General features: G+C 32.4%; 1 protein-coding gene across 16 annotated transcripts in view; it reads left to right on the forward strand.

Annotated features, from left to right (window-relative positions):
• PPIP5K2 (diphosphoinositol pentakisphosphate kinase 2) overlaps positions 1 to 26,295 on the forward strand; it is a 69,459-nt gene that overhangs the window by 4,383 nt on the left and 38,781 nt on the right. For 11 of the 16 annotated variants that reach the window (XM_021701562.1, XM_044917069.1, XM_044917070.1 and 8 more), the window contains 15 exons: positions 4,623 to 4,818; positions 7,343 to 7,433; positions 8,632 to 8,717; positions 10,192 to 10,346; positions 11,600 to 11,701; positions 12,839 to 13,000; positions 14,112 to 14,233; positions 15,688 to 15,789; positions 16,910 to 16,996; positions 17,738 to 17,813; positions 17,895 to 18,004; positions 18,717 to 18,802; positions 21,164 to 21,289; positions 21,433 to 21,554; positions 21,813 to 21,995. In XM_021701562.1, the coding sequence (XP_021557237.1) occupies positions 4,623 to 4,818; positions 7,343 to 7,433; positions 8,632 to 8,717; positions 10,192 to 10,346; positions 11,600 to 11,701; positions 12,839 to 13,000; positions 14,112 to 14,233; positions 15,688 to 15,789; positions 16,910 to 16,996; positions 17,738 to 17,813; positions 17,895 to 18,004; positions 18,717 to 18,802; positions 21,164 to 21,289; positions 21,433 to 21,554; positions 21,813 to 21,995 (1,806 nt within the window). Of the gene's footprint in view, positions 1 to 4,622; positions 4,819 to 7,342; positions 7,434 to 8,631; positions 8,718 to 10,052; positions 10,087 to 10,191; positions 10,347 to 11,599; positions 11,702 to 12,838; positions 13,001 to 14,111; positions 14,234 to 15,687; positions 15,790 to 16,909; positions 16,997 to 17,737; positions 17,814 to 17,894; positions 18,005 to 18,716; positions 18,803 to 21,163; positions 21,290 to 21,432; positions 21,555 to 21,812; positions 21,996 to 26,295 lie in introns of those variants that run through there. The other 5 variants (XM_021701527.1, XM_021701546.1, XM_021701571.1 and 2 more) reach the window with 2 other exon arrangements.

The following is a 26,295-nucleotide window of genomic DNA, read 5'->3' on the forward strand; positions in this document are numbered from 1 at the left end:
AATTAATACTTTCTAAATTGTGAAGACATTTCTGTACATAGAAATTTATTGGAAATCTTCTGTGCTGTAAAAGCATGTTATGTTTCACTAGTAGCATTATTGAATCTATGATGCATCAAGAAATCCAATTAGGGGTCAGACTTTTAAGTTGTTTAATGATGTCTTTCATGATATGTTCACTGGTATGCCTAGCATAACACAGGAATCAGTTGAAAACGTGGCAAGGAGAGAACAATCAGGGCCATAAACCAAAAGGGTTTCTTGTATGTAGAAGTACCTAAAAAGTACAAACTGAGGGTTCTAGAGGGGAGGGGGTTGGGAGGATGGGTTAGCCTGGTGATGGGTATTAAAGAGGGCACGTTCTGCATGGAGCACTGGGTGTTATGCACAAACAATGAATCATGGAACACTACATCAAAAACTAATGATGTAATGTATGGTGATTAACATAACATAATAAAATTTTAAAAAGTACATCAAGATAAAGAAGTAAGTTGGAAGAAATAATTTTAAAGGTACTAAAGAAGGACTTAGCCAGCTTCGTTAAGTTTGTCATGCTGTCAATACAAGTGGTGGTTGACCCAAAGATAGCCTTATATATTAACTATTCAGAAGTCTGTAACTGTGTGACTAGAAGAAGAGGCTACCTCAAATATCCAGAGAGGTGTATAAGTGCATAAGTCTTGTTTTCTTTTTGATCTGATCTACTAGGAGGTATAGCTGTACTGGATCTTTAGGAATAACACACATTTATTATGTTCATTTTACTGTAGTTACATTAGCTCAACATTTTTCTTGTTTTCCCTTTAGAAGTAGATTGCTTTACTGGGAAAACTGATTTAAGATGCAAACTTATGTTTGTTCTTTCTTACATTTCCAGTTGAAAGATAATTTTTTTAAGATTTATTTATTTATTTGAGAGAGAGACAGACAGAAAGAGGAAGGGTGGTGGGGAGGGGCAGAAGGAGAGTGAGACAGTCCCAAGCAGTCTCCATGTTGAGTGCAAAGCCTGACGCAGGGCTTGATCAGGACCTTGAACCCAAACCAAGAGTCAACCGCTTAACTGACTGCGCCACGCAGGCACCCTGATAATTTTGTTTTCAAACCAAAACCTGTTATACTTGGTAAAAGTAGTAAAAAACAAACCAAAAATAGCTACTGGATGATTATTGACATCATTTTCCATAGTTATTTAACACTTTTCACCATGCCGTTACACATATCTGAAATGCAAATGAGACTGTCATTCACTTAAAACCTATTCTACCCCCCACCTCACCCCAGAAAAAATTATTTTCAGGCTTCTCTTAATGGCAAAATTTTTCTTCATCTGAAGTGTTATCCAGAAGTCCAATAAATAAAACATGTTTTATCTGTCTCACTTAAGCTAGAAAGTACTATTGACTCAGCCTCTACTACCCCTACCCCTTTTCGCCTGAGTTCATCTGAACATTCTGTGAACATCACTGACAGATCAAGTCCATTTCTTACAAATAAGGACTTTTGTCTGTCCCTTATATCTAGAATTGTACTAGTCTCTCTTCCCTTCTACCTTTTATGTTTCAACAATATCAAATTTTTGTTTTTCATATATTATTCCATGTTGTACCATGCCTCTTTGCTGTTGTGTGTATTTCTTCATCTCTGTGAAATGCCCTTTTCTGAGGGGTACCTTATGAATTGTTTTTCATTCTTCAAAACCTTGCTCATATTCCCTATTCATTCTTCCCCTTCTCGTTACAATCTTGAATACTTCTTCCTTGGTACTATTTTTTTTTTTTAAGATTTTATTTATTTGAGAGAGAGAGAGAAAGAGCATGCACAAGCAGGGGGAGGGGGAGAGGGAGAGGGAGAAGCAGACTCCTCATTGAGCAGGGAGCCTGACATGGGGCTCAATCCCAGGACCCCAGGATCATGACCTAAGCCAAAGGCAGATGCTTAACCAACTGAGCCACCCAGGTGCCCCCTCAGTACTATTTCTATACCTTGACGTATATACTTGTATTCCATGATCATAATGTACTACATTATTACTGTAATCTGTTCGATTCACAGCACTTTGAGGATAGGTAGTTTCTGTATATCTAACTTCAGCACTTAGTGTAATTCTTGGAATATTGGTACTAATTAAATTGAGTCACATTTGTGGTGCATAGTTGACACTTTTGAGAAGCTTGATTTGGTTCATTTGGCCTATAGATTGACAAAATGATTTGTTCCAGATCATTCTCCTATTTTTAGGATTAAAGGTATAAATTTCAGAAAAATAAAATAAAGGTATGAATTTCATCTTAGACATTAAATCTATCAAAGTAACTCAGATCTGTCTAAACAGTTATTTTCATGCTTCCAAGATTTTACCTATAGGAAAATTTATAGTTTTGTCTTAATAATGCAGGCTTATTTGTTCATTTTAAACTTGGAAGTTTCTAGTTCATCTTAGCTAAGGAGTAGATATTAAATAGATCTGTAATAAATACAATTTAGCTTAGTAGCCTTTTTTTTTTAATTGTAAAGCAATGGGAAATGTTAGGTTGAGTGTTTTTTTTTTTTTACTGGAGTATAATTGACATAATCGTTTCATATGTACAACATGGTGATTCAGCAATTATATACATTACAGAATGCTCACCATGATAAGTGTAGTTACCATCTGGTCACCATACAAAGTTACTGTTATTGACTATATTCCCTCTGCTGTACTTTTCATCCCCATGGCTTATCTATGTTATAACTAAAAGTCTGTATATCTCTTAATCCCCTTTGCCATTTTTACCCATCCCACCATCCCCCTTCCCTCTGGCAGCCACCAGGCTGTTTTCTGTATTTGAGTCTATTTGTTTTGGTTTTTAGATTCCCCATGTTAAGTGAAATCATAGGGCATTTGTCTTTCTGACTGACTTATTTCACTTAGCATAATACCCTGTAGGTCCATCCATGTTGTTGTGAGTAACAAGATTTTATCCTTTTTTATGGCTGACAAATATATATACTATACCTTCTTTATCCATTCATCTACTGATGGACACTTAGATTGCTTGCATATCTTGGCTATTGTAAATAATGGTGCAGTCAACATATCTTTTTGAATTAGTGTTTTTGTTTTCTTGGTAAATACCCAGAAGTAGAATTAATGGGTCATATGGTATTTCTATTTTTAATTTTTCGAGGACCCTTCATACTATCTTTCACAGTGGCCATACCATTTTACATTCCCAACAGTAGTACTACACAAGGATAGCACTTGATATTCTTGTCTTTTTGATACTAGCCATTCTTACTGGCGTGAGGTGATATCTCATTGTGGTTTTGATTTGCATTTTCCTGATGATAAGTGATTTTAAGCATCTTTTCATGAATCTTTTGCCCACCTGTATGTCTTCTTTGGAGAAATGTCTGTTAAGTTCCTCTGCCCATTTTTTAATTGCATTATTTGATTTTTTTGGTGTTGAGTTGTATGAGTTCTTTATATATTTTAAAAATTGACCCCTTAATGGATATATCATTTGCAAATATCTTTTGTTGGCTGGGGAAGTATTCATTAGGAACATCATGAGCTATGTAGAGGCTTTTGATCAGGGAAGAATTGAGTAAAGGAACATAAAAGTGGATGATCAAGGGGGAAAAACAGCAGATCCCAGGGAGATTAGGATTTACAATGAAATTTAATACCAGTTTGAGCTCTAAATTTCATATGAGTTAGAAGAGGCAATGAAGAAATCTAATTTTAGACATAAAGAATGGTAATTTAAATCTGATGTTACCCAATTTTATTTTTAGATTTATAATAAGAGAAAGTCTAGTAAAACACTTTTGAGCTCAGATTACAATATCATGTGAAATATATAAAATATGGAAGAGGGAGAACTAAAAAAAAAAAAAAACTGAGCACAGCTTTATTTATTTGATAAAACGCTTAATTACTTGAATGCAAAGATCTCAGAATGAATCTTGAGTAATTTTGTAAACCTGTGAGCTACTTATAAAGTATTTCTATATCCTGTTTTTTTTAGTTTTAGGCCTTTGAGCTGTAGCAAGGGTGTCAGAGATGAGCAACACCAGTAGACAGGAATACTGAGTATGAAGATTGGAGTTTCAAAGAGCATTGACACCTCTGTTAGTTTGGCTTTCTCCAAAATTTTCTTCCAAGTTGTCACTGGTGACCAACTCCTATTCAGGCTCAATCTACAAAAATAGTTTAACACTGTATACTATCGCTTTGTAGTCAGAATATCTTATTTTAGGCAAGAGAACTCTTTATCTCACTCGCATTGGTCTTTTTACCTGGATTAGATAAGTTTTGGCCCTCATTTTCCCCTTTCTGTTGTGGCAAAGGTAAATAAGTACTAGAAACAGTTAAGGAAGGAGTATCTGTTTAAGTTTAAAATCAGAATGAAAATAGTAACGATGTCCTGAAAGCTTTCCAGACTTTTGTAGACAACTATTATTTGTTATTTATTATAACAAAAATGTAATTTTGAAAAATGCCTTTTTCGGTTAACGTATCATTTGTATTGATTACATCCTGCATCTATTTCTGAAAAAGATTTAATATAGCTCTACTTTGGATTTGTATTAAGTCAACCTGATTTTTTGTTGTTGTTGTTTTCTTTCTGTTTTAGCCACCAGAAAGGCAGATTGTGGTTGGAATATGTTCCATGGCAAAGAAATCCAAATCCAAACCAATGAAGGAAATTCTTGAACGGATCTCCTTATTTAAATATATCACAGTAGAAGTATTTGAAGAAGATGTTATTTTGAATGAACCAGTAGAAAACTGGCCTTTATGTGATTGTCTTATTTCTTTCCATTCTAAAGGTATTAAAGAATGGGGTGGGAACTCCCTTTATCCTCTTATAATAAGCCTAATACATATTAATTGTAGAGTATTAGATAAAACAGAAAAATAAAATTAAACTCACCCATCTCCCATATCAGTGATGTTAATATTTTGATATATTTCTTTTCAGTCATTTTTTTCTCTATGTATTTTTTTAAACAACTTTACTGTGGTTGTGTGTATGTAATTTTATATTTAATTTTTTCATTAGTTATATCAAGAGGTTTTTTTCCCCTCCATTACATTCTTCAAAGACCTGATTTTTAACATCATCATAGTGTGTCATCATGAGGATGTCCTATAACATATTTAACTGTTATCCTAATAGTTAGATAGTCTCCAATTTTCACTATTAGAAATAAGGCTATTATGAACTCTTTTAATGCATATCTTTTTTTGCACTACTCTAAGTTACTTAGAATAAATTCTTGAATTATTAGATATTTTAAGCCATATGCTTTTGCCATATAGAAAATGATCTGTCTTTCCTCATATACATATTCATATTTTATTTCTGAAGAACTTAATGTTTGAATTTTCAATTTTACTTGGTTTCTTTTACAAATCGAACAGAAATATTAATTAAACATAAATATTACTTGATGGTAAAGTATGCCTTCATACTGATCAAAATTATTAGTGAATATTTGAAAATTTATAACCCAGGAATCTGTGAATTAAGTGAATTTCTAAGAACTATAATTTAAAAGATGCATGCTCAGTTATAAATGTATTCATATTAAATCACTTTGTTATCAAAATATGTAATCTCCAGCTGTGTTAAAGTTTTACTTTAGTTAAGTGTTCAAGAAACTTCTCCTTCAGCAAGAAGGGGATGGAGCATGATTGAGACTTTTTGTGCTCCTGTAGCCTATAGAGAAGCCAAGGCCCTGGTCTTCTTTATAAATTGATGTCCTTTACTTCAGAGAATCTTAAAATTGGCTTATCCTTCAGGGTTAGGTGGTCTTCCCTCACTACCACATGGTTCTTCCTACCAAAGCGTTTTTTTTTTTTGCCTGTAAAAACTAGGTGCTATCTAAGGTCATATCCCATATGCTGTCTCTTGGTAAGGAAAAAGTTCCTCTTTAACAACAACAGAACCAGAGAACTGTTACAGAGGTTCCTATATGCTGAATTCCGTTAGGATGCTTTAAATCATAGACATTGAGCTATCTTGATGACAAGTGATGAATTCTTCGCAGAGTCTTTACAACACGAGAAGGGTTTGTAATTTGTGGAAGTGATTCTTGTTATAGAGTACTTTTATTAAATTTTAAAAACTAAGAAGAATTTAGGAATAAGTCTTTTTTAACTGACTATAGTTTTTTGTTTAGTTTTGTTAACTTCAGTATGCCTTAGTACTTACTTCCCCTCAACTGTTCTGATAATGGTACAAAATACAGTGTCTTCACAGGTATTCTGTAGTACCCAAGGTTAAATTCTAAAGTTATGCATGCTTACTGATTTTTCCTCTTTTCCTTAGACAAGATATTCTTTAAAATATTGTCATTTAAGGAATAATAAATATTTATTGGTAGCTTACTCTGTCAGGGACTATGTTAAGTGTTTTATATACACTCCTTTATCTAGTTCCTCAAAAAGTCTACTGGGTAAAACTTCTATAATACCCATTTACAGCTGGGAATCAGGGACTTAGAGATGTTAAATAAATTTACCCAGGGTCACATAGCTAATGAAAGATGGAGCCAGGATTTTGAACCCTGTTTTATTAGACTCTATGGTGTACTGCCATACCATCTGTTAATAATAGGTATTGTTGGATAAAATTGGAGATTTTTAGTGTCAATACAGAGAGTGTGGTATAATTATTAAAATGCTTTAGATTTTTTTTAGACCTCTTACTATAGTTGCCATTCTATTTGTTTTCCATGTAATTAGTAGTTTTATCAAAGTCTAGAAATTTTAGGGAGTTAATTTCTGATACCTTAACACTGACCTAGTTACAGCAAGTATGATTCTACTCATATATTTTATATTTAGAGCATATCTATTGTACGTGAATTAACTTTTGTTTTTGCTATTTTTAAAGATGCATAAGTTCTTTGAATTATTGGCAATTTTATATGTATAAATATCAAACTAAAGTGAGAAGAAGTTATATTTATTTTTTTTTAAATCACCAGTGACTGTGATATACTTATTTATATAGAAGTTCTGTTTGTGTATGAGGTAATCTTAACCTGTTATCAGGTGACTTTGAATAATCAGGCATTGACTAACATGTCAGTGCTCTCCATTTGGTTATATAGCCACTGGCTTGTTGTGCCTTATCGATCAAATTAACTAGGAAAAAATAAGACTTATTAATAGTACCAGTTATGTCAAGTTTTATGTATTTTTCCATGCATTATATGGAAAGCAGTTATATGCATAATTAAATTAACCTTTTATGGGAAGTGGCATAAAATCAAATAGATATAAGTTATAGATGTCAACTTATCTTGAGATTGTACAGAATATGTTAATAATATGTGTTCTTAGGATTTCCACTGGACAAAGCAGTTGCCTATGCAAAACTCAGGAATCCATTTGTAATCAATGACTTGAATATGCAGTATCTCATACAAGATAGGTGAGTGATGGAGATGGCTGAATTAAGGGAAGAAAAATAACATTTATTTAGTATCTACTGTAAGCTGACCTCAGGTGTTTTCATATACATTAATTTGTGGTATCCTCTAAATAATACTTAGAAATAGTTATTTATACCCAGTTTTATAGATGAAGAAACTCAATCCTGAATTAATTTGCCCGGAGTCACAAGTAGTTCTGTCAATAGTGGAACAAGGACTTAAACCAGGTTTGTTTAATTTCCAGAGCCTACTGAACCATTGAAAATTATGAACAACTTCTCTGTTATGTGACTGAAGATGAAATTAGGGTTATACTCATTATAACTAGACTTTTTTTTTAATTGAATAGTGCAACAATTTTGAAAAATATCTCGTGATGTATCTTAGCGTTCATTTTACAGGCTGAAAGCATGGATTTCTAAGGGAAACTGTAGAATACAAATATATTTATTTATTTTGTTTGAGTGATGTTTCACTCTGATGGCTACCCTTACAATTTCACCAACATTCAGTTTTCTTTTGTGGATAGCATTACAATATGAGATTATATGTGTGAAAATGCTTTATAAAATTTAAGGCCCAATAGTTTTTTGGTTTTGTTTTTTTTTTCTGTTCTTCCACATAGTAAACATTATCAATAGCTAACATTTTAAAACATTTTCCATAGATTTACATATTAATACATGCTTCTCTGTTATATATACATATATATATAAATGCATATTTGCTTTAAGAAATTTGGAAAATAAAAGCATAAAGGTATTTAACCCTGCTACTGTCTATCATATTTTTTCATGTAGAAAGCAATGCATACATCCACTCACGTTTTACTAAATTAGGGTCACTTTTCTCTTAAAATACTATGAACATTTTCCCATGTCATTAAATATTCTTTGAGTATAAAGTTTTTAATAGGTAATATTCTGTCATTGCCATATAGCAACCTTGTATTTAACCATTTCTTTTTATATATTTATATTCCCAATTTTAAATATTAATATTTTAATATGCCACATGAAGTATTGTGTGCATCCATTTTTGTTCTAATATGGCTGAATATTTCCTTAGAAATTTTCAATATTTTTAAGGATTTATTTGTTTATTTAAAAAATAAGACTTGATATCCATGCCTTTTTTAGTTATACAATAGTAATAATGTACTCTTCAAATAGAGCAAATGTTTTCCTTTTTCTTCAGAAGAGAAGTATATAGTATTCTTCAAGCTGAAGGTATTTTACTTCCTCGTTATGCAATTTTGAACCGTGACCCAAATAATCCCAAAGGTAAGAATATGAGATTTTTTTTTTTTTTAAGATTTTATTTATTTATTTGACAGAGACACAGCGAGAGAGGGAACACAAGCAGGGGGAGTGGGAGAGGGAGAAGCAGGCTTCCTGTCGAGCAGGGAGCCCGATGTGGGGCTCGATCCCAGGACCCTGGGATCATGACCTGAGCCAAAGGCAAACGCTTAACGACAGAGCCACCCAGGCGCCCCAGAATATGAGATTTTGAGCAAGCTACCTTTTGTCACTCAACATACTTTTGAGCCCCTTCCTTTCTATAATTAAGTAGAAGGAATTCAAAGAACTCATACTGTTCTATTTACTTTTTTTTTTAATGAGCCACGTAAGCATTATGTTCAGTTGAAGTGTGGTACTATAAGTTAAAAGGCCCACTAATAATTTAAGAGTTCTATATCTTACTTTTCTTTGTTCTACATTTGACATATATCTGGGAATCATAAAGAATTTTTAAATTACATGCTTAGTAAATTTGTATTGATTAGGGGTAAACAAGTGATTTATCTATGACTATTGAATTCAGGATTAGAAACTTCATGCTAGGATACCATAATTTCTGATGATTAGGAGTTTAGAAATATTACTACTTATTAATATCCTAAAGCACCCTTTGCTTCATTTTTCTGGTTATCTAAAATGTAGCATGTAAGTTATATGTAACAGTCTAAAAGCCAAGATAAATGTTTATCTGCTCTAAGATTTAATATTCTGACAAGGGTATTTTGGGGAATTTTGATGATTTTATTGTACCTTAAAGCAACTTTTGTGAAAAACCAGATATAGTATTTATTATCTGTAACAGGGAACTTCTCTCATTTGTCTAGAGGTAAAAAGTTAACTTCCTGATTCGATTGCTTGCTTACTTTATATAGGTTACTTTAATAACTTAAATAATTTCATGTTTTATGGTATCTGTGATACAAAGGATTCCATACAATTTTCAGAAGATGAAAGCAATCTAGAATAATTTCTCAGCCTTTCTTGTTGGCATCAGTTCGTATCTAATGTTGAATTCTATGGGATGATAAGGTAAAATGTCAGGTTTATAAGATTTTGAAGAACAACTGTAGTTTTTAATGTCATAGATCATAAATCTTGGTATATGTTGTTTGCATAAATATTTTTTTAAAGATTTATTTATTTTTTTAGAGAGAGAGATGGGGGAGGGGCAGGGGGAGAGAATCTTGAAGCAGACTTCCCTCCTGAGTGTGGAGCTCGAGGCTGAGCTCCATCTCCAGACCCATGAGATCACAACCTGAGCTGAAACCAAGAGTCGGACACTTAACCAACTGAACCACCCAGGCGCCTCTGCATAAATTTTTAATTAAAATCAAATCATACATTATCCAAGGTTACTTTTCTTTGTAAATCTATTCTAGTAAAAACTTTAACAATATTATTATATGTAGATAATATACAATATGTAATTATTCCTGCTGTTATGTTTGATGTTTAGAATGCAATCTGATTGAAGGGGAAGATCATGTAGAAGTAAATGGTGAAGTTTTTCAAAAGCCTTTTGTAGAAAAGCCAGTCAGTGCTGAAGATCACAATGTTTACATTTACTATCCAACATCTGCTGGTGGTGGAAGTCAAAGACTTTTTCGAAAGGTAAACCTTTGTTATCCTAGGGGATGCTGTTATTCACACTTCATACAAATTCTACTAAAAGTAATCAAGTATTTAATGGAACTAAGATTAAATAAGAATGTATCATTCAGGGATAAATTCAAACTGATATCCTTCTTTGTTAGAAAAGCAAGGCATTATTTTAGTTATTTAATGTTGTTTATGCAAAATTTCTACATACAAAATACCAAGAAAATTACTTGATTTTCTTTCTATCTTCCATTTATGTATCTGGCATATGAGAAATTCAGGTAAAGATCAGTAGTCTTTAAGAAAAATGGCCCCCAAGATAGATAATTCATAGACACAAGTAATATCAATATCATTTACATTTATGAAAGTATGCTCAAAACTGTACCCATAATAAAAGAAATGCAAATGAAGTCTAAAACGTAATGACATTGAATTACTTTTTGGATTGGCGAAAGATCAAAAAGATTGAGATAGTTGGAAAACAAGCACAAGCCCAAATGTTGTTGGCAGAAATGTAAATTAATATAGCCTTTTATCTCTTAGCAACATAATTTAACAATATATTAAGGTTAAAAATGCACGTACACTTACAAGCAATTATGGAAATGCAAGTAAGAACACAGTGAGATACTATTTTATATCCATTAGAGTGGCAAATATTAAGTTTAACAATACCAATTATAGACAAGGATGTAGAGCATTGGGAACTCACATCCATTGCTAGAAGACTCTAAATTGTTAAAACAGTTCATAAAATATTTTGGCATTATCTTTGTAAGTTGAATATGAGCCACCTAGTAATTCTATCACCTAGTAATTCTACTTGTAGTTTGTACCTTAGAAATGCTCTTGCAAATGGGACACTTACAAGAATGTTGAAAGCAACACTGTTCTACTGGCTAAAGCTTAGAAAACAACCTAAATATTCATTAATAGAATGAATGAATTATGGTGTACTTACACAGTGGAAAATTCTGTGGTGGAAGAAGTGAACAAAAGAGGGTTACGTGCAAGAACATGGTTGAATCTTGGGAACATTACTCTTACTGTTCGTTGTATTCTTAGCAATTTAATTTACATGTAAGTTATATTACAGCAGAAAATAATACAGTGTCAACTCTATAGCAAGTGTTGTTAAATATTTGTGCACCAATAAAAGTTTCTGGAAATATCTAAGATGGAAATAGATGGTAAAAAGGTTATATTATAAAAATGAGATGAATATTTTAGTTTTTATATTTGTGGACATCTTTTGTTTTCAGATTGGCAGTAGGAGTAGTGTTTATTCCCCAGAAAGCAATGTACGAAAAACAGGCTCATATATATATGAAGAGTTTATGCCCACAGATGGTACTGATGTAAAGGTAGGACTGATTACAGTATATTTTAATTTTGTATTTAGTTTACCAACGATATCAGAAAAAGAGAGTACCCTGAGAATAGACTCTATTCTGGATCTCTTTCTTTTTATGACTAGGGATTCTTTACCTGTTTTGAATTATGAATGTCTTTGGCAGTCTGAAGCCTATGGACCCTTATTTTAGAGTAATGTTCTTTGGTGCTTAAAACAGGATTGCCAAGGAGACAAATTTTATTGAAATGTAGTTACAAAAATATTTAAAAACCAACTTTGTGATACAATAATATGTGTGCTTCTTTAAAAGGACATTAAATAATAAAATACAGTGGATAAGGGTCTAATAGCCACTAGTTTCTAAGCACTGATTAGTGTAAATGATGTTCTGAGATCTGCAACAACTGTAGTATAATACAATCAAACAATATGTTTGATTTGGTGACAGATAAGGTCTTAATTGCTATACCTTCATCCAGTCTCTGTCTAACGAGACTGTCTTTTTTTCTAAGGTGTAGACCTGATCATGAATCTCTCCTTTAAAATTCTCTTGTGGATTTTGCTGACCTTAGGGTAATAATCAGGTTCATAAGGGTGGCATACAGAATATTTCCCAGTCTGTCCTATGAACCTTATTTCTTACAGAATAAAAGGCACCAAATAACTTACTCTTACCTGAATACATCGTGCTCTTTAATGCCTCTGGCCTCTGTGTTGATTAACTTTTACTCAGGGTGCTGTTCCCTTTCTTGTCTGCCTTTCAGCGTATGCTGTCCCTCACCACCACCCCCAGTTTTTTAATCTTTCTTTTGGCCATTACTTCCTTCTGTCATGTACCTCTCCTTTGGTTAAGCTAAAAAAATTTGGAAAAGATCACATCCTATACAACCTCGTGTTCCCTCGTAATGCTCAGTATAATCATTCTCTGTAGAGAACAGAACTTCATGTTAGCAGTTTTGCCATGTAATTAATTATTTATAATCTTTTCCAGTGTATTGAAAATTTTGGCATGTGAAATAGAAGTGTGAAAAGAACAGTCTGGAGACTGAAGTATTTTTTATTGATTATTTTTTCTTCTGATTTGTTGTCTGCCTTTTTAATACATTTTAAATAATATATAAATTTTTAATTTTAACATTTATTAAAGGTTTATACAGTGGGTCCAGATTATGCGCATGCTGAAGCTCGAAAATCTCCAGCGCTTGATGGCAAGGTGGAACGAGACAGTGAGGGAAAAGAAGTTAGATACCCTGTTATTCTTAATGCACGAGAGAAATTAATTGCCTGGAAAGTCTGCCTTGCTTTTAAGGTAGGATGTTTTACAGGCCATATAGACCCCTGTAAAAGAAATTCTAATTTTCTTTCTTGAGTAAAAGAAAATTTTTTACTTCTAACATTTGACTAATTCCCTCAGTGAAATCATTAGGCTTCCAATAATGTATGTTAAAGATTTAAACCGAAGTAGTACAACTTGATCTATTAAAGGATAAACTTTACCTTTTGAAGTCTTGTCTTGGGTATATAATGTAAAACTAGTGTGTTACTGGTTATTAAATAATAAATACTTTATGTCTTAATAATTTGAAGTCACTTTTGTGGAAGGAATGTTAATCTATAAATACATTTTAATAGCTTTATATAAATTGTTTTAATTATGTAATAACAGGATTCCAAAAGACATGACTTAAAATCACATATACTAATATGTGGTGATTTGAATATAAGATGCAGAAAATAGAAAATTTCAGGAGCTTGAGTAGGAAATTCCTACCTTGCAACTGTTTTCTTCTCCCAAATAAAGTAAATTTATTTCAAGTGCTCACGAGGATATAGTTGTCAGGGTGTAAAAGATTCAGAGGGAGGAGCACCTGGCTGGCTCAGTTGGTAGAGCCTGCGACTCTTGATTTCAGGGTTGTGAGTTTGAATCCCACACTGGGTGGAGAGATTGCTTAAAAATAAAATCTCTTAAAAAAAAGATTCATAGGGATAATTGGACATTTCCTCTGGGACATATCTTCAAAACTATTTTTCCTTTATGCTTTTTTGGATTAAAGTGATATAATTTCTACTATCACAAAATTTAACAAAGCCTTTAAAAATTTTTACTCTTGTTTTTTAATTAAATGTTACTTGAAGAATGTCTTGTAATAGTTTGTTATTTTTTGGCCTCTCTTATCTCTTAAGCATTTTTGTTCTATATTTATTTCATGGGGGAACTCAAATGATCATATGGTATGTTTTACATATTTTCAGAGTACTCAGGTTACAGATGAATAATTTCATTTATTACTTACTATGAAATAAACTAATAAGCAGTAGTGAATTTTTAGGCATTTATAAAATTTGATATGTTAAAAGACTAAAAAACTGTGAATCCTAATTCAAATGTAACTTTAAAGTTTATAATTTATTTTAAATAGCAAACAGTTTGTGGTTTTGATTTGTTACGAGCCAATGGACAGTCCTATGTCTGTGATGTCAATGGCTTCAGTTTTGTGAAAAATTCCATGAAGTATTATGATGATTGTGCAAAAATACTTGGGTAAGAATTCTTTATATTTCTCCTCTTTACCTTTGTTACAGCTAATGCAGACTAGCTATTCAGAGACCAAATTATTGTAAACATCAAGTGATCAGGGTCCTGGAAGCGCTCTAGAATAAAAATCAATGTTCATAAAATGACATCCCCAAAGAACTATGCCAAATCCTGAGTTATACTATGGGTTATCAAAGTCAGAGTCATCTATGGCCAGTATAGATGATGGCTTAAAGATATTTTAACTTAAAGATTTAGAAGTGCTATACAGTTATTATTCCAGCTAATTTATTAGATTACTTTGTTCTGCAAGTTTTTGATATATAGATTACAGTTGAAAAAGTTTCATTCTCTTACTTTAGGATATAAAAACGAACACTGATGAAATAAATAACCAGAGTAGAATAGAAATATTTGGAATTCAGGGTTTTTTTTGAATGATACTGCTTTCTATAATTATATGTCACTTAAAGATAATCTCATGAGATTATCAAGTGAACCCAAAAGAAATTACTGCATGTAGAAATGCCATTTTTATTTTCTTTGACCTATTTTCTTATACCTTGACTTAGAAGATTCACAAGACAAATAATTTTAAACCATTTCAAAATATATATGACAAAGCCATAAGAAACTTACACTTTAAAATGTATTGTCATCATTGGAGTCAACTTTTATAGTATATTTTAAAGATTGGTAAACTTCACTTAAGGTGAAATTTGGGGGAGCTTACTAAATTTTAGCATGAATAAATGCTAAATTTAAACAAAACAAAAAATGTTTTATAATTACTTAACATGTTTCCATTGTTAACCCTATTAGTAAAATATAATGGAAATTTGTTTAAAAAGAGCCATGGTATTTAGAGTAACTTCAAAAGTGATCAACAAATAGGTAAGAAATGATCCCTGGGGCACCCGTGTGGCTCAGTCAGTTGAGCATCTGACTCTTGGTTTTGGCTCAGGTCACAGTCTCGGGGTCCTGGGATCGAGCTCCATGTAGGGCTCCATGCTCAGTGGGGAGTCTGTTGGAGATTCTGTCCTTCTCCCTCCGCCCCTCCCCCTTCTTGCACACTCTCTCTCTAAATAAATAAATAAAATCTAAAAAAAGAAGAAATGGCCTGTGGCCATAAAGAAGAAGCAAGCAATCTTGGTTTTCAGAATGTATCTGTGAGTAGATTTAATGCAATTATAGTGATTTATTTGACTCCATTGTGATTTATGCTTTAAAACTAAATAATAAATAATTCCAAATTTATGGCATCTCTTCAGCGTGTCCTGATGTACCAGTTTAGGACTGCTAATATAATTTTTTAAAATCAGGATTGATTCTTTGAGTTACTTTTTATGTGCTCACAGAATCACTAGTTTGACCTTTTATGATTCTGTGTCGTTAGTCATTGAGTACTGAGTTTTGTCTTAAAATGAACTAATTTCTACTTTTTTCTTTTTGTATCAAAGCAATATTGTAATGCGAGAACTTGCTCCACAATTTCATATCCCCTGGTCAATACCCTTAGAAGCTGAAGATATCCCAATTGTACCAACTACATCTGGAACTATGTAAGTTTGAATATTTTCCTTTAGAAATTCCTTGGGTTTTGTACATCGGTCTCTGCTATTACAATAGAGATTAAATTTCTGAATGATTATTGGACACTTTACTGTGTATGTTTTCATATGATTCACTTGGCAGATGGAGAAATAGGTTATATGCTTTTGTGGGGTCCACCTAGACCAAAAATCTTTTATATTGTTAAAAAAAAAAATTCTGGAAAAACAGTCCTGGAAAATGCTTAGTTATAGAACTATTGAATTAAGTCATAAAAATAAAGGAGGTGCCAACAGGTATATCACTTAAATGTTCATAATCCGTGGTCATACAACTTCTGTATTCTGAGTGTGTAAAGAAAAAATATACAGGTATGTCTTGAGGTAAATTAATTAGACCAATATTGCCAAAGTGTCTAATAACATTCTACTAGTGAAAATTACTGCTTGAAACTCACCTGCTACTCAAATGAGTTGACCAAATGCTTCATATTTATAGCTTAGACGTTTACATTTAGCGTGTTAAAAATTCTGAGAAGTCCTGGTTGGGGTGGGAGGACAAAAGAAATTAATTATGTTTTTAAACCAGTATTCTAAACTATTTAACATAAAATTTTTTTGGGTAAATCCTGCAGGGTTGTATGCTGTGGCTTACAGTTTGGCATACACTAAAGTATACCCTAGCCTTCTTTCTAAGACATTATTATCTTCTCGTAATTTGAGTTTGAAATACTTGTTCTGTTCTTACAAGGTCAAAATAAATACAGCAGCTATAAAGTAAAGCTTTATTTTGTTTTGATTTAATGAAATCTCAGTCTGTAATGATCTATGCTACAGGGCAAGTAGTTAATGAAGTTCCAGGATTGCCATTTGTTTACTTTTATCCCATTGTGAGTATAGCCATCTCTAGAGAGGAAGCTGATATATAGCTTAATATTACTTCCCCTCCAGCTTCTTAAAATCTTAAGATTGAATTTGATAAAATCAACTGGTTGTTACAAGTACTGTTCTTCATGGGAAAGACCTCGAAACGGTAAAAGATGGCTCTAAACAAATAATGAGATGTTGTATTAGTCTCAATTATATAACAGAAATCTTTGTTAGAAAATTGAGAACTTTTTTTTTATTTTAGGATGGAACTTAGATGTGTCATAGCTGTGATACGTCATGGGGATCGAACACCAAAACAAAAAATGAAAATGGAAGTGAGGCATCAAAAGTATGTTTTAGGGGGAATAATTTAACACTCAGGAGATAATTTAAGATTTATGATAGGTGATTACCTGATTTGATTAATACATCATGTAGAAAAACTGTTTTCCCATTTCTTGGCCATTAATTTAAACCACTGGATGCAAACAAAATCCATGTAAAATAATTGTATGTATCAGCATTTGAAAATTATTATGGTAATATCCATCAATTATCGTCCATCTGATCTGGCTTTCATTTACTGTTGTAAAGGCATAAACATCCTTAGATGTTGTGTTTAATCTTGGTTTGTTATTCTCTTCATTGCTTTCTATGAGTCTTTAACCTCTCAACCTTCTAGAAGAAATTAGTAGAATGGAAGTTTATCTTTTTTCTCTTCAGTATTTGATTTGGAAACAATAAAATTTAAAAACCTGAGCCAATCAATATGTGTTGAAACATTTTTTAATATGTATATGTATGCAGTGACTTCAGAGAATATGATACTTAGTATTACAGTCATATACTCAGTTTCCATCATGAGAAAAACTTTTAAAAATGATCTAATGATTGTTAGTTTCATGTGCTCAGGAGAATAGTAACTTTTATCACTCAGTGGAGGAGCAACCTTCTATAGTGAAAGAGGACACACAGTATTTGAAATCCATAGATCTGAGTCCCGTATCTTCATTTATAAGTGATTTGTGTAAGTGTATAGTGTTAATACTAATTATTGCAAGGAACTAACTGTGCTGTCTTTTTTTATAAGATTTTTTGATCTTTTTGAAAAGTGTGATGGATACAAATCTGGGAAATTAAAACTCAAAAAGCCAAAACAGTTACAGGCAAGTGCATTTTTGTTCTTGTTGGTTTTAAATTGCTAATGACAAAGTTACATAAAAATTCAGTTCTTTATTATTTTATAGGAAGTGCTGGACATTGCCCGACAACTTCTTATGGAGCTGGGGCAAAATAATGATTCTGAAATTGAAGAAAACAAGTCAAAACTTGAACAACTTAAGACTGTATTGGAAATGTGAGAATCTTTCTGAAACTCTTAACTTTTATTTTTACAGTGTTCTTTTTTTAATGTATGAGTTTGTTAAATTTCCTTCACAGTTTGATCTTTTTGCACTTTATTGCTGAAGCTGAAGAGAAATTAGTGAAAGTCTAGTGAGATTTTTATTGGTACAGTGAGAAAACAGATGGTTGTTTTGAAGGTTATTGTTTTAGTTTTACTTTTCATTTTGGGATGAGAAGAATTTGGATATTTTATGAAATACTACTTAGGATGAAAGCCAAATTACTAACAGGACCACTGATTAAATGCTGTTTAATTAAAAAACAATTTTGAACTATGTTTTAATCAAGTGAAATTGATAACACCGGTATTCCAATTATAAGCTTTATGTATTTAACCCCTTAGAATCTTATTTCCTTTAATTTTTTAGATACCCATACATTTATTTTTTTATATTTCTATACTTTGTCATCTCTTCAAAATTGTCTAAGTTTTGTAGAGAAATTTTTTGTATTTTCATTTTTGGTGTGATTAGAATGAGTGAGTACCTATGGTACAGAGATTTTCTGCTAGGATATGTTAGAGAACTCATCAATTAATTAAAAATAGAAGGGCACATTAATATGTAGATTTAGGTTTTCTCTAGATGGATTTTAGTTTTTCTTTAGGAGGTTGCATTGAATACTTACTAAAAATTGTTTGTTCTGCTTGTCATTTTGTTTTTCAGGTATGGCCATTTTTCTGGAATAAATCGTAAAGTCCAATTAACTTACCTCCCTCATGGTTGTCCTAAAACATCTAGTGAAGAAGAAGGTATATCACTATTAATGCCTCTTGTGTTTTAATTATGTGTAGGGACTTAACTACTGATTTTACTACCTTTGGACCCTCTTCTGTGTAATAATTTAGGGACTGACATGCTGAATAAAGGAAAAATAAAGTAGAGTTTTGTTAACTTTCTCTTCAATCCTTTAAATAAAGGATAGATTTTATTCTTGATCCTTTGAGTAAAGGATAGATTTTATTGTTTTAGAAACTGCTTAGGACTTCCCTTTTACTCTGGGATTGTTTCAGAAAGTTTATTTATAACTACATGTTACTTAATGGACCCCTTTCTTCCTCTTTTGGTAAAAGAGGGCAGAGTATACAGGAAGAAAACTCAAAAAGTACAAAAAGACTGAAAAAATACATAATAAACATGTTTCTAATATAGCTATTTTCCTCCACTGAAAAAGTCAGAATAGGCATTTAAAGAAGGTCAGGTCCATCTCCTAAAGTAGTCAGCATAAAACTCCATAAATTCATTTACCTTTTAAAAGAAAAATGGGCAGGGGCTGGAGAAGCCATTTCATAGAGAAATGTAGATGCCCAATAAAATAATGATAATAGTAGTAGTAACTACTTTTGCCTAACACACTAGCAAAGTATTTTCTTGTTTTATTCTTTTGTCAGATTGATGGTAAGGAATGTTGATGAGAATGCAGTGTGAGCAGATTTCAGTTTATTGGGAGGAGTATAAATTGACATAACTCTTTGTAAAGTCATTTGGCAATATATATTAGAAACTTCAGAAAATGTTCATATGCTTCTATCTTAATTCTACTTAGAAGAATCTATCCCAAGGAAGTGGTCATATATTCAGGGAAAGATTGATCTTTGGGGATATTCACAATGTCATTATTTATAGTGGCATAAATTGAAGTAATGATTGTCTTAAATGCAAGCACAAGTTTGATTATGTTGATCTTTATAAATGTATTTTAAAATTTGACATGTTGCTGTTTTGTCACACTTGTGATTAATAGCAATACAGATTAATTTCTTATATTTTAATGTTCGTGATAAACATTCAATAAATAATTGAATTGATTGAAAAAGCCTGTTAATTAATTGTCCTTCCATAAATTAATATTGGCCTGCATAATAAAGCACATACAACTAGTGTCTAGTCCCAGGAAAAAGGTTGATTTCTATCACTTTTAATGAATCATCATTAAGTTTTTTAGCACTTCTATTGCTTATTTTTATTTTTTTAATTTATTTATTTTAATTTTATTTTTTTAAAGATTTTATTCATTTATTTGAGAGAGAGGGGAGACATAGCTAGATCCCAGGGGGCTAGAGGGGGCTAGATCCCAGGACCCTGGGATCATGACCTGAGCTGAAGGCAGATGCCAAACTGATTGAGCCACCCAGGCACCCCTTATTGCTTATTTTTAAATTACCTTTGTTTCTGTAGCCCAGTACAGATCTTAGGACATGATAAAGGGCAGATAAATTAAGTATAGAAACTCATTTGCTTGTGGAACTTCCCTTAATATCTGAGAAAATCTTTGGTCGGGAACATAAAGAGATTGCACAGTTCCAAATTTAAAAAGCTGCTCTTGGCTACAGTTTATTATATATATAATTCATAAATTTAAATTATAATAAATTTCAGGCTTTCTCATCTCACGCCTTCCTAAAAATTATGCAAATCATTGATTCCTCATCATAAAAATGTATACACCTTCACTTCAGCTAACATTACCTTTTATGTGAGACTTTTGATACAAAGACAAGATCTTGATCCTTTGGTCAAGGAGCTCTTAATCTAACATTGCTAGCACAACTAAATTAAATATATTGGGCAAATACTATTGGTGTCATGTCACTATGAGACCAGGGAAGGTAGAAACAATACTTCTTTCAGAAAACTGAGAAAGAGCCTTCTTCGTAACGTATGGAAGAGATTTTGAAATTTTAGTAAGATTTTAACAGAAAGAGCAAAGGGTGTTCCTGACAGAAGCAAAAGCCTACAAAGATAGGTATGTTCAAAGGAACAAAATAATTTACATAAAAGCTATATTCCACTGCAGAAGATAGAACAAAGAAAAAATTAATCTTGAAATACGTCTCTTTAAAAGAAACAAACGTGGGGCACCTGGGTGGCTCAGTCGTTGAGCGTCTGCCTTCGGCTTAGGTCATGATCCCAGGGTCCTGGGATTGAGCCCTGCATCGGGCTCCCCGCTCAGCGGGGAGTCTGCTTCTCCCTCTCCCACTCCCCCTGCTTGTGTTCCCTCTCTTGCTGTGTCCCTCTCTCTCTCTGTCAAATAAATAAATAAAATCTTTAAAAAAACAAAATGAGAAAAAATAAACTTGACATTTGCCTCTCTCCATTCACATGTGTCTTAGACAGCCGAAGAGAAGAACCATCCTTACTTTTGGTTCTAAAATGGGGAGGAGAACTAACTCCTGCAGGCAGGGTCCAGGCTGAAGAACTTGGAAGAGCTTTCAGGTGTATGTATCCTGGAGGTCAAGGTAAATCTTGGCGCTTCTTTCATTTGGTTAAATCTGTGCATTATGTTTTCAAATCTTCGTTTATTTTGCAATGTTACTAAATAGTTTATAGAAATATAGTGAGACAAAAATATAGCTTAAGTGATTTGAGTATTTATTTTCAGGAGATTATGCAGGATTTCCTGGCTGTGGTTTACTGAGATTACATAGTACCTACCGACATGACCTCAAAATATATGCCTCTGATGAGGGACGAGTCCAGATGACTGCAGCTGCTTTTGCAAAGGTACAAGTAAACGTTTCTTAGAATTGCTAGGAATGTCATTGAAGACTTTTTGGTAAGGCGATGTTTAAAAATCCCAAATTTGAAATTTCAAACTCGAGCCCTGAAATGGTGATGGGCTGTATTATTAACCAAGTTTATTGCAAATAGTTAGCTTATACCTTGCGAAATTTGGCATGTAACAAAGTAAATATTAAAATGCTTTCTATTAATTTGCATACTAATTTTAAGATCTGTATTGGCTTTATCCAATATGTTTAGGGGCTCTTAGCTCTAGAAGGAGAGCTTACACCCATTCTTGTTCAGATGGTAAAAAGTGCAAATATGAATGGCCTTTTGGATAGTGACAGTGACTCCTTGAGCAGTTGTCAGCAACGTGTGAAAGCAAGACTTCATGAAATACTTCAGAAAGATAGAGATTTTACTGCTGAAGACTATGAAAAGGTGGGTCTTAGCAAACTCTTTTACCTTGTGAACTATCAGGCGCATACAGAAATGTATGTAAAACAAACTTAGAGCCTATCGTATTATAAAGCAAATACTCCTATAGCCACCATCAAGATACAGAAATAGACCACTGGGACACCTCTGACCCCTGTGTGCCCCTTCTCAATGGCAACTCCTTACCAATCTCCTAGAATTAATTACTACCCTGACTTATTAGTGCTCTTTTTTATAGTCTTCTCATATCAAGAAACTTATTTGGCTAAGTATGCATCCCTAACTGCTGCAGTCTCCGTTTGGGCTGTTTTCTAAACTTTCATACAATAGAGTAGGTTTTCTTTTATGTTTGGCTTCTTTTGCTCAATATCATGTTTGTGACATTCATCCATATTTTTGAGAATTTCCATAGTTAATCAGTAATCACTTCTATGTAGTATTTTATTTTAGGGATTGGCAAACTTTTTCTGTAAAAGACCAGATAGTATACTTTAGGCTTTGTGGGTCACATTTGGTCTCTTGTTGCACATTCTTTTTGTTTTTTAACCCACCTTTTAAAAAAGTAAAAACCATTCTTGGCTCATGGGCTATGCCACAGGCCACATTTGGCCTCCAGGCCATAGTTTGATGACCCACGTTGTATTTTATGAATATGCTATAATTTATATAGATTCTTGTATCATTGTTACGGTTTTGTGCTCTTACGATTAGTACTGTTATGACTGTCATTGTGTATCTACTAGTGCATATGAGCATACATTCTCTTGGATATTCTACGATTGGAATTGTTGTGACCCACAGTATGCTTATGTTTCAGTATGAGTAGGTAATGTCAAACTGTTTCCCAAATTCATTGAACCAACCTACACTTCTACCAGAAATCCAGCAGAATAATAATTATTCTACGTAGTCTCTATTCTTGGTATTCTTGGTATTCTCAGACTATTTGGTTTTGGCCATTTTGAAGGTGGTTGTGTAATAGTAGCTCAGTGTGGTTTTAATATTTTTTGACCATTTAGATATCCTTTCATGAGGCCTTCTCTTCAAGTCTCTTGTCCTTTTTTTCTACTGCTTGTCTGTATTTTTCTTAGTGATTGGTAGAAGTTCTTAAATTATTTTGGATATGAGCCCTTTTTTATATGTATTCTAAATCCTGCCACCTACTCTGAGCCTTCATGATGTCTTTCAATAAGCAGAGGTTCTTATTTTTCATGAATTCCAAGTTTAATTTTTTCCTTTTTGCTCTGTGCATTTTTTTATGTAGTCTAATATCTTTTTTTTAATTATTGAAACATAATTGACACACGTTTTATTAGTATCAAGTATACAACACAGCGATTAGACAGACAAGACTATATGTTGTGCCGTGCTCAGCACAAGGGTAGCCACCATCTGTCACCACACAACGCTATTAAAATACCATGGACTATATTCCCTGTGCTGTACCGTTTATCCCCATGACTTGCTCATTCAATAACTGGATGCCTGTAGCTACCATTCCCCTCTAATTAGAGGTCATAATATGTTCTTATGTATGATCTTCAGCACCATATACTGAAAGACTGTCCTTTTCCCTCTACTTTGTGGTACCATCTTTATAATATATATATATGTGTAGTCTATTTCTATACTATATTCTTTTCTTGATCCTGTGCCACTGAATACAAGATCACCCAAGACCTACATGGTTCCTTCTTCAAGTTTTTCTTGGCTTTTCTTGCATTTCCATATAAATTTTAAAATAAGCTGTCAAAAATCCTGTTGCAGTATTGATTTACATGGATTGAATCTGTAGTTTCTGAAAATGTATATCTTTTAATATATTTTTAATGCTGTTGTAAATAGTACCTCTAAAAATTTTATTCTCTGATTATTGCTATGTAGAAATAGCTTTTTAATATTGACTTTATATGCATCAACCCTATTGAGCTCATTTATTAGTTTAATAATTTATCTGTAGATTTTTCTTTATCCTTTAAATGCATCCAGGTTTTTTTCCTTCCTTTTGGATCTTGTTTATTTTATTATTTTTTTTTCTTGTCTTCAGTAACTAGCAGCTTGAAAACAGTGTTAAATAGAAGTGGCATATCTTTTCTTGTCCACGTTCTCAAAGAAAGCTTTTAAGATTTACCCACTAAATGTTTTCTGTAGTTTTTTTTAATAGCTATTCTTTTCAAAATAAGGAAATTCCATTTTGTTCCTGTTTTGCTAAATGAAAAGTTAGTGAATTTTATCATTATTTCCTTTTTATCTCTTGTATCGTATAATTTTTTGGGGGGGATGTAAAGCTATCTTGGTTCCTAGAATAAACTCAACTTTTATATGTATATGTATATATTTTGTTATTGTTGTTGTTAATATATCTCACTGGTTTGGGTTTACTATTTTTTGGTTAGGAGTTTTACAGCTGTGTTCATGAGTCAGGTTGACCTTCACATTTTTATTCTTATGTCTTGCTCTGGTTTCAATATCAGAATTATGCTAGTCTCATAAAATTAGGGAGTCCTATTTTGGGGAAGGAGTTTGTGTACATATCTTTAATTAAATGTTTTATAAAATTTACTAGTAAATCCTATGGGGATTTTCTTTGTGGGAAATCATGTAAGCATTGTAATCATGGATTCCAGAGTAATTAGTAATTTTCAGTTACTACGTTTTGTGTCAGTATTAAATTACATTCTTGTAGAAGTTTATCATATCCTCTTTAAATTCTTTGTAACGTCTGCAGGATCTGTAGAGATGTCGCTTTTTGTTTCATAACATTGTACTTTTTTTCTCTTGATCATTTTAACTATGGTTGATGCATTTTATTACTCCTTTCAAAGAAATATCTTTAATTTGTGGGTCCTCTTTATTATGCAGTTGTTTTCCATTTGACTAAATTTGTTTAATATTGTATTTCTTCTACTTCTGTAAACTCGTGTTACTGTGTGCTTATTAACTCATGAATATTCAGTCTTTTCTAAAATACAGACTTTAGGCTATAAATTTCCCTTTATGACTGCATGCATAAATTTTGAGGTTTGTGCAGTTTGGGATATTTTCTGATTTCCTTTGTGATTTCTTCTTTGATCATAGATTAGTCAGAGGGTTTTTTTTAGAATTTCAAAACCTATGGCATTTTGAGTTAAACTTTATTTCTAACTTTATACCATCTTAGTAAAAAAAAAAAAATTCTTCCTGAATTTTTTTGTTTGTTTTTTCTTTCTTCACTGTTGTGTGTGAAAATTTCCCACTCTAATTGTGGATTTTCCTTGTCTTTGTAGTTCTCTTAATCTTTGCTTTACATATTTGATGCCGTGTTATTAGATAGATACAAATTTAGAAACGATATATTTCCATCAGTACTTTTTGCTTGAAAGTTTGAGGTTAATATAGCAACAACAGTTTTTCCCCCTCTTACTTGGTTTTGCATTGTACATCTTTTTTACCTTTTTACTTTCAGACTTTTTGAAATTACATTTTTAGGTGTATCTATTACAATCCGCATATAACTGGGCTTTTTTAAATGTATTATGAAAATCTTTAGGGCAGTTTTATTTACAGTATAAATTATTGACAAATTTATATATGAATCCACTATATTTTCAAGGGCTTTATATTATACTGCCTTTATAATTTTTCTCTCTTCTGTTGTTGAAATTGGTACTTTTTACTTACTTATTTCTCTGTTAGCTTAAAAATTATATTTTATTTTATTTTTTGTTTTGTCATTACCCCAGAGATAATAGTAGGCTTCTATAACTTCTTAAAGTCAAATGTTTATATACATAGTGCTCTTACTCTTCCTGGACAATACAAGGACTCTAGAAAAATACTATTCAAATGTTAACTTGCATAAGAATCATCAGAAGTCTTGTTAAGAATGCAGATTCTGATTTCTCATATCTGGGATGGGGACTAGGATTCTGCTTTCAATAAGCTTCCAGTTCATGCCAATGCCTGCTAGTCCTGAAACCATACATTTAGCAGCAAGCCTTAAAATCCTTGTAACATTTGCATAGCCTGCAACTTTTATGCTCTTAATATTGTTTATTTTAATTTTGTATCTTTTGAACTGTACAATGTCATTTTTATTATTCTTTTATGCAGGGAGTTTTTATTTAGATTTATCCATTAATTTGCCCTTTTTTGTTTTTTTGTTTTGTTATATTTTGTTTTAGTAAGCTCCATGCCCAGCGTGGAGCCCAATGAGAGGCTTGAACTCAAGACCCTGAGATCAGGAACGGAGCTGAAAGCCACCCACGTGCCCCTCATTTGCCCTTTAAATTACTTTTTATTCTTTCTGAAGTCCATAGTTTCC

The sequence above is a fragment of the Neomonachus schauinslandi genome, chromosome 7 (genome assembly GCF_002201575.2).
Source record: "Neomonachus schauinslandi chromosome 7, ASM220157v2, whole genome shotgun sequence".
Lineage (NCBI taxonomy): Eukaryota > Metazoa > Chordata > Mammalia > Carnivora > Phocidae > Neomonachus > Neomonachus schauinslandi.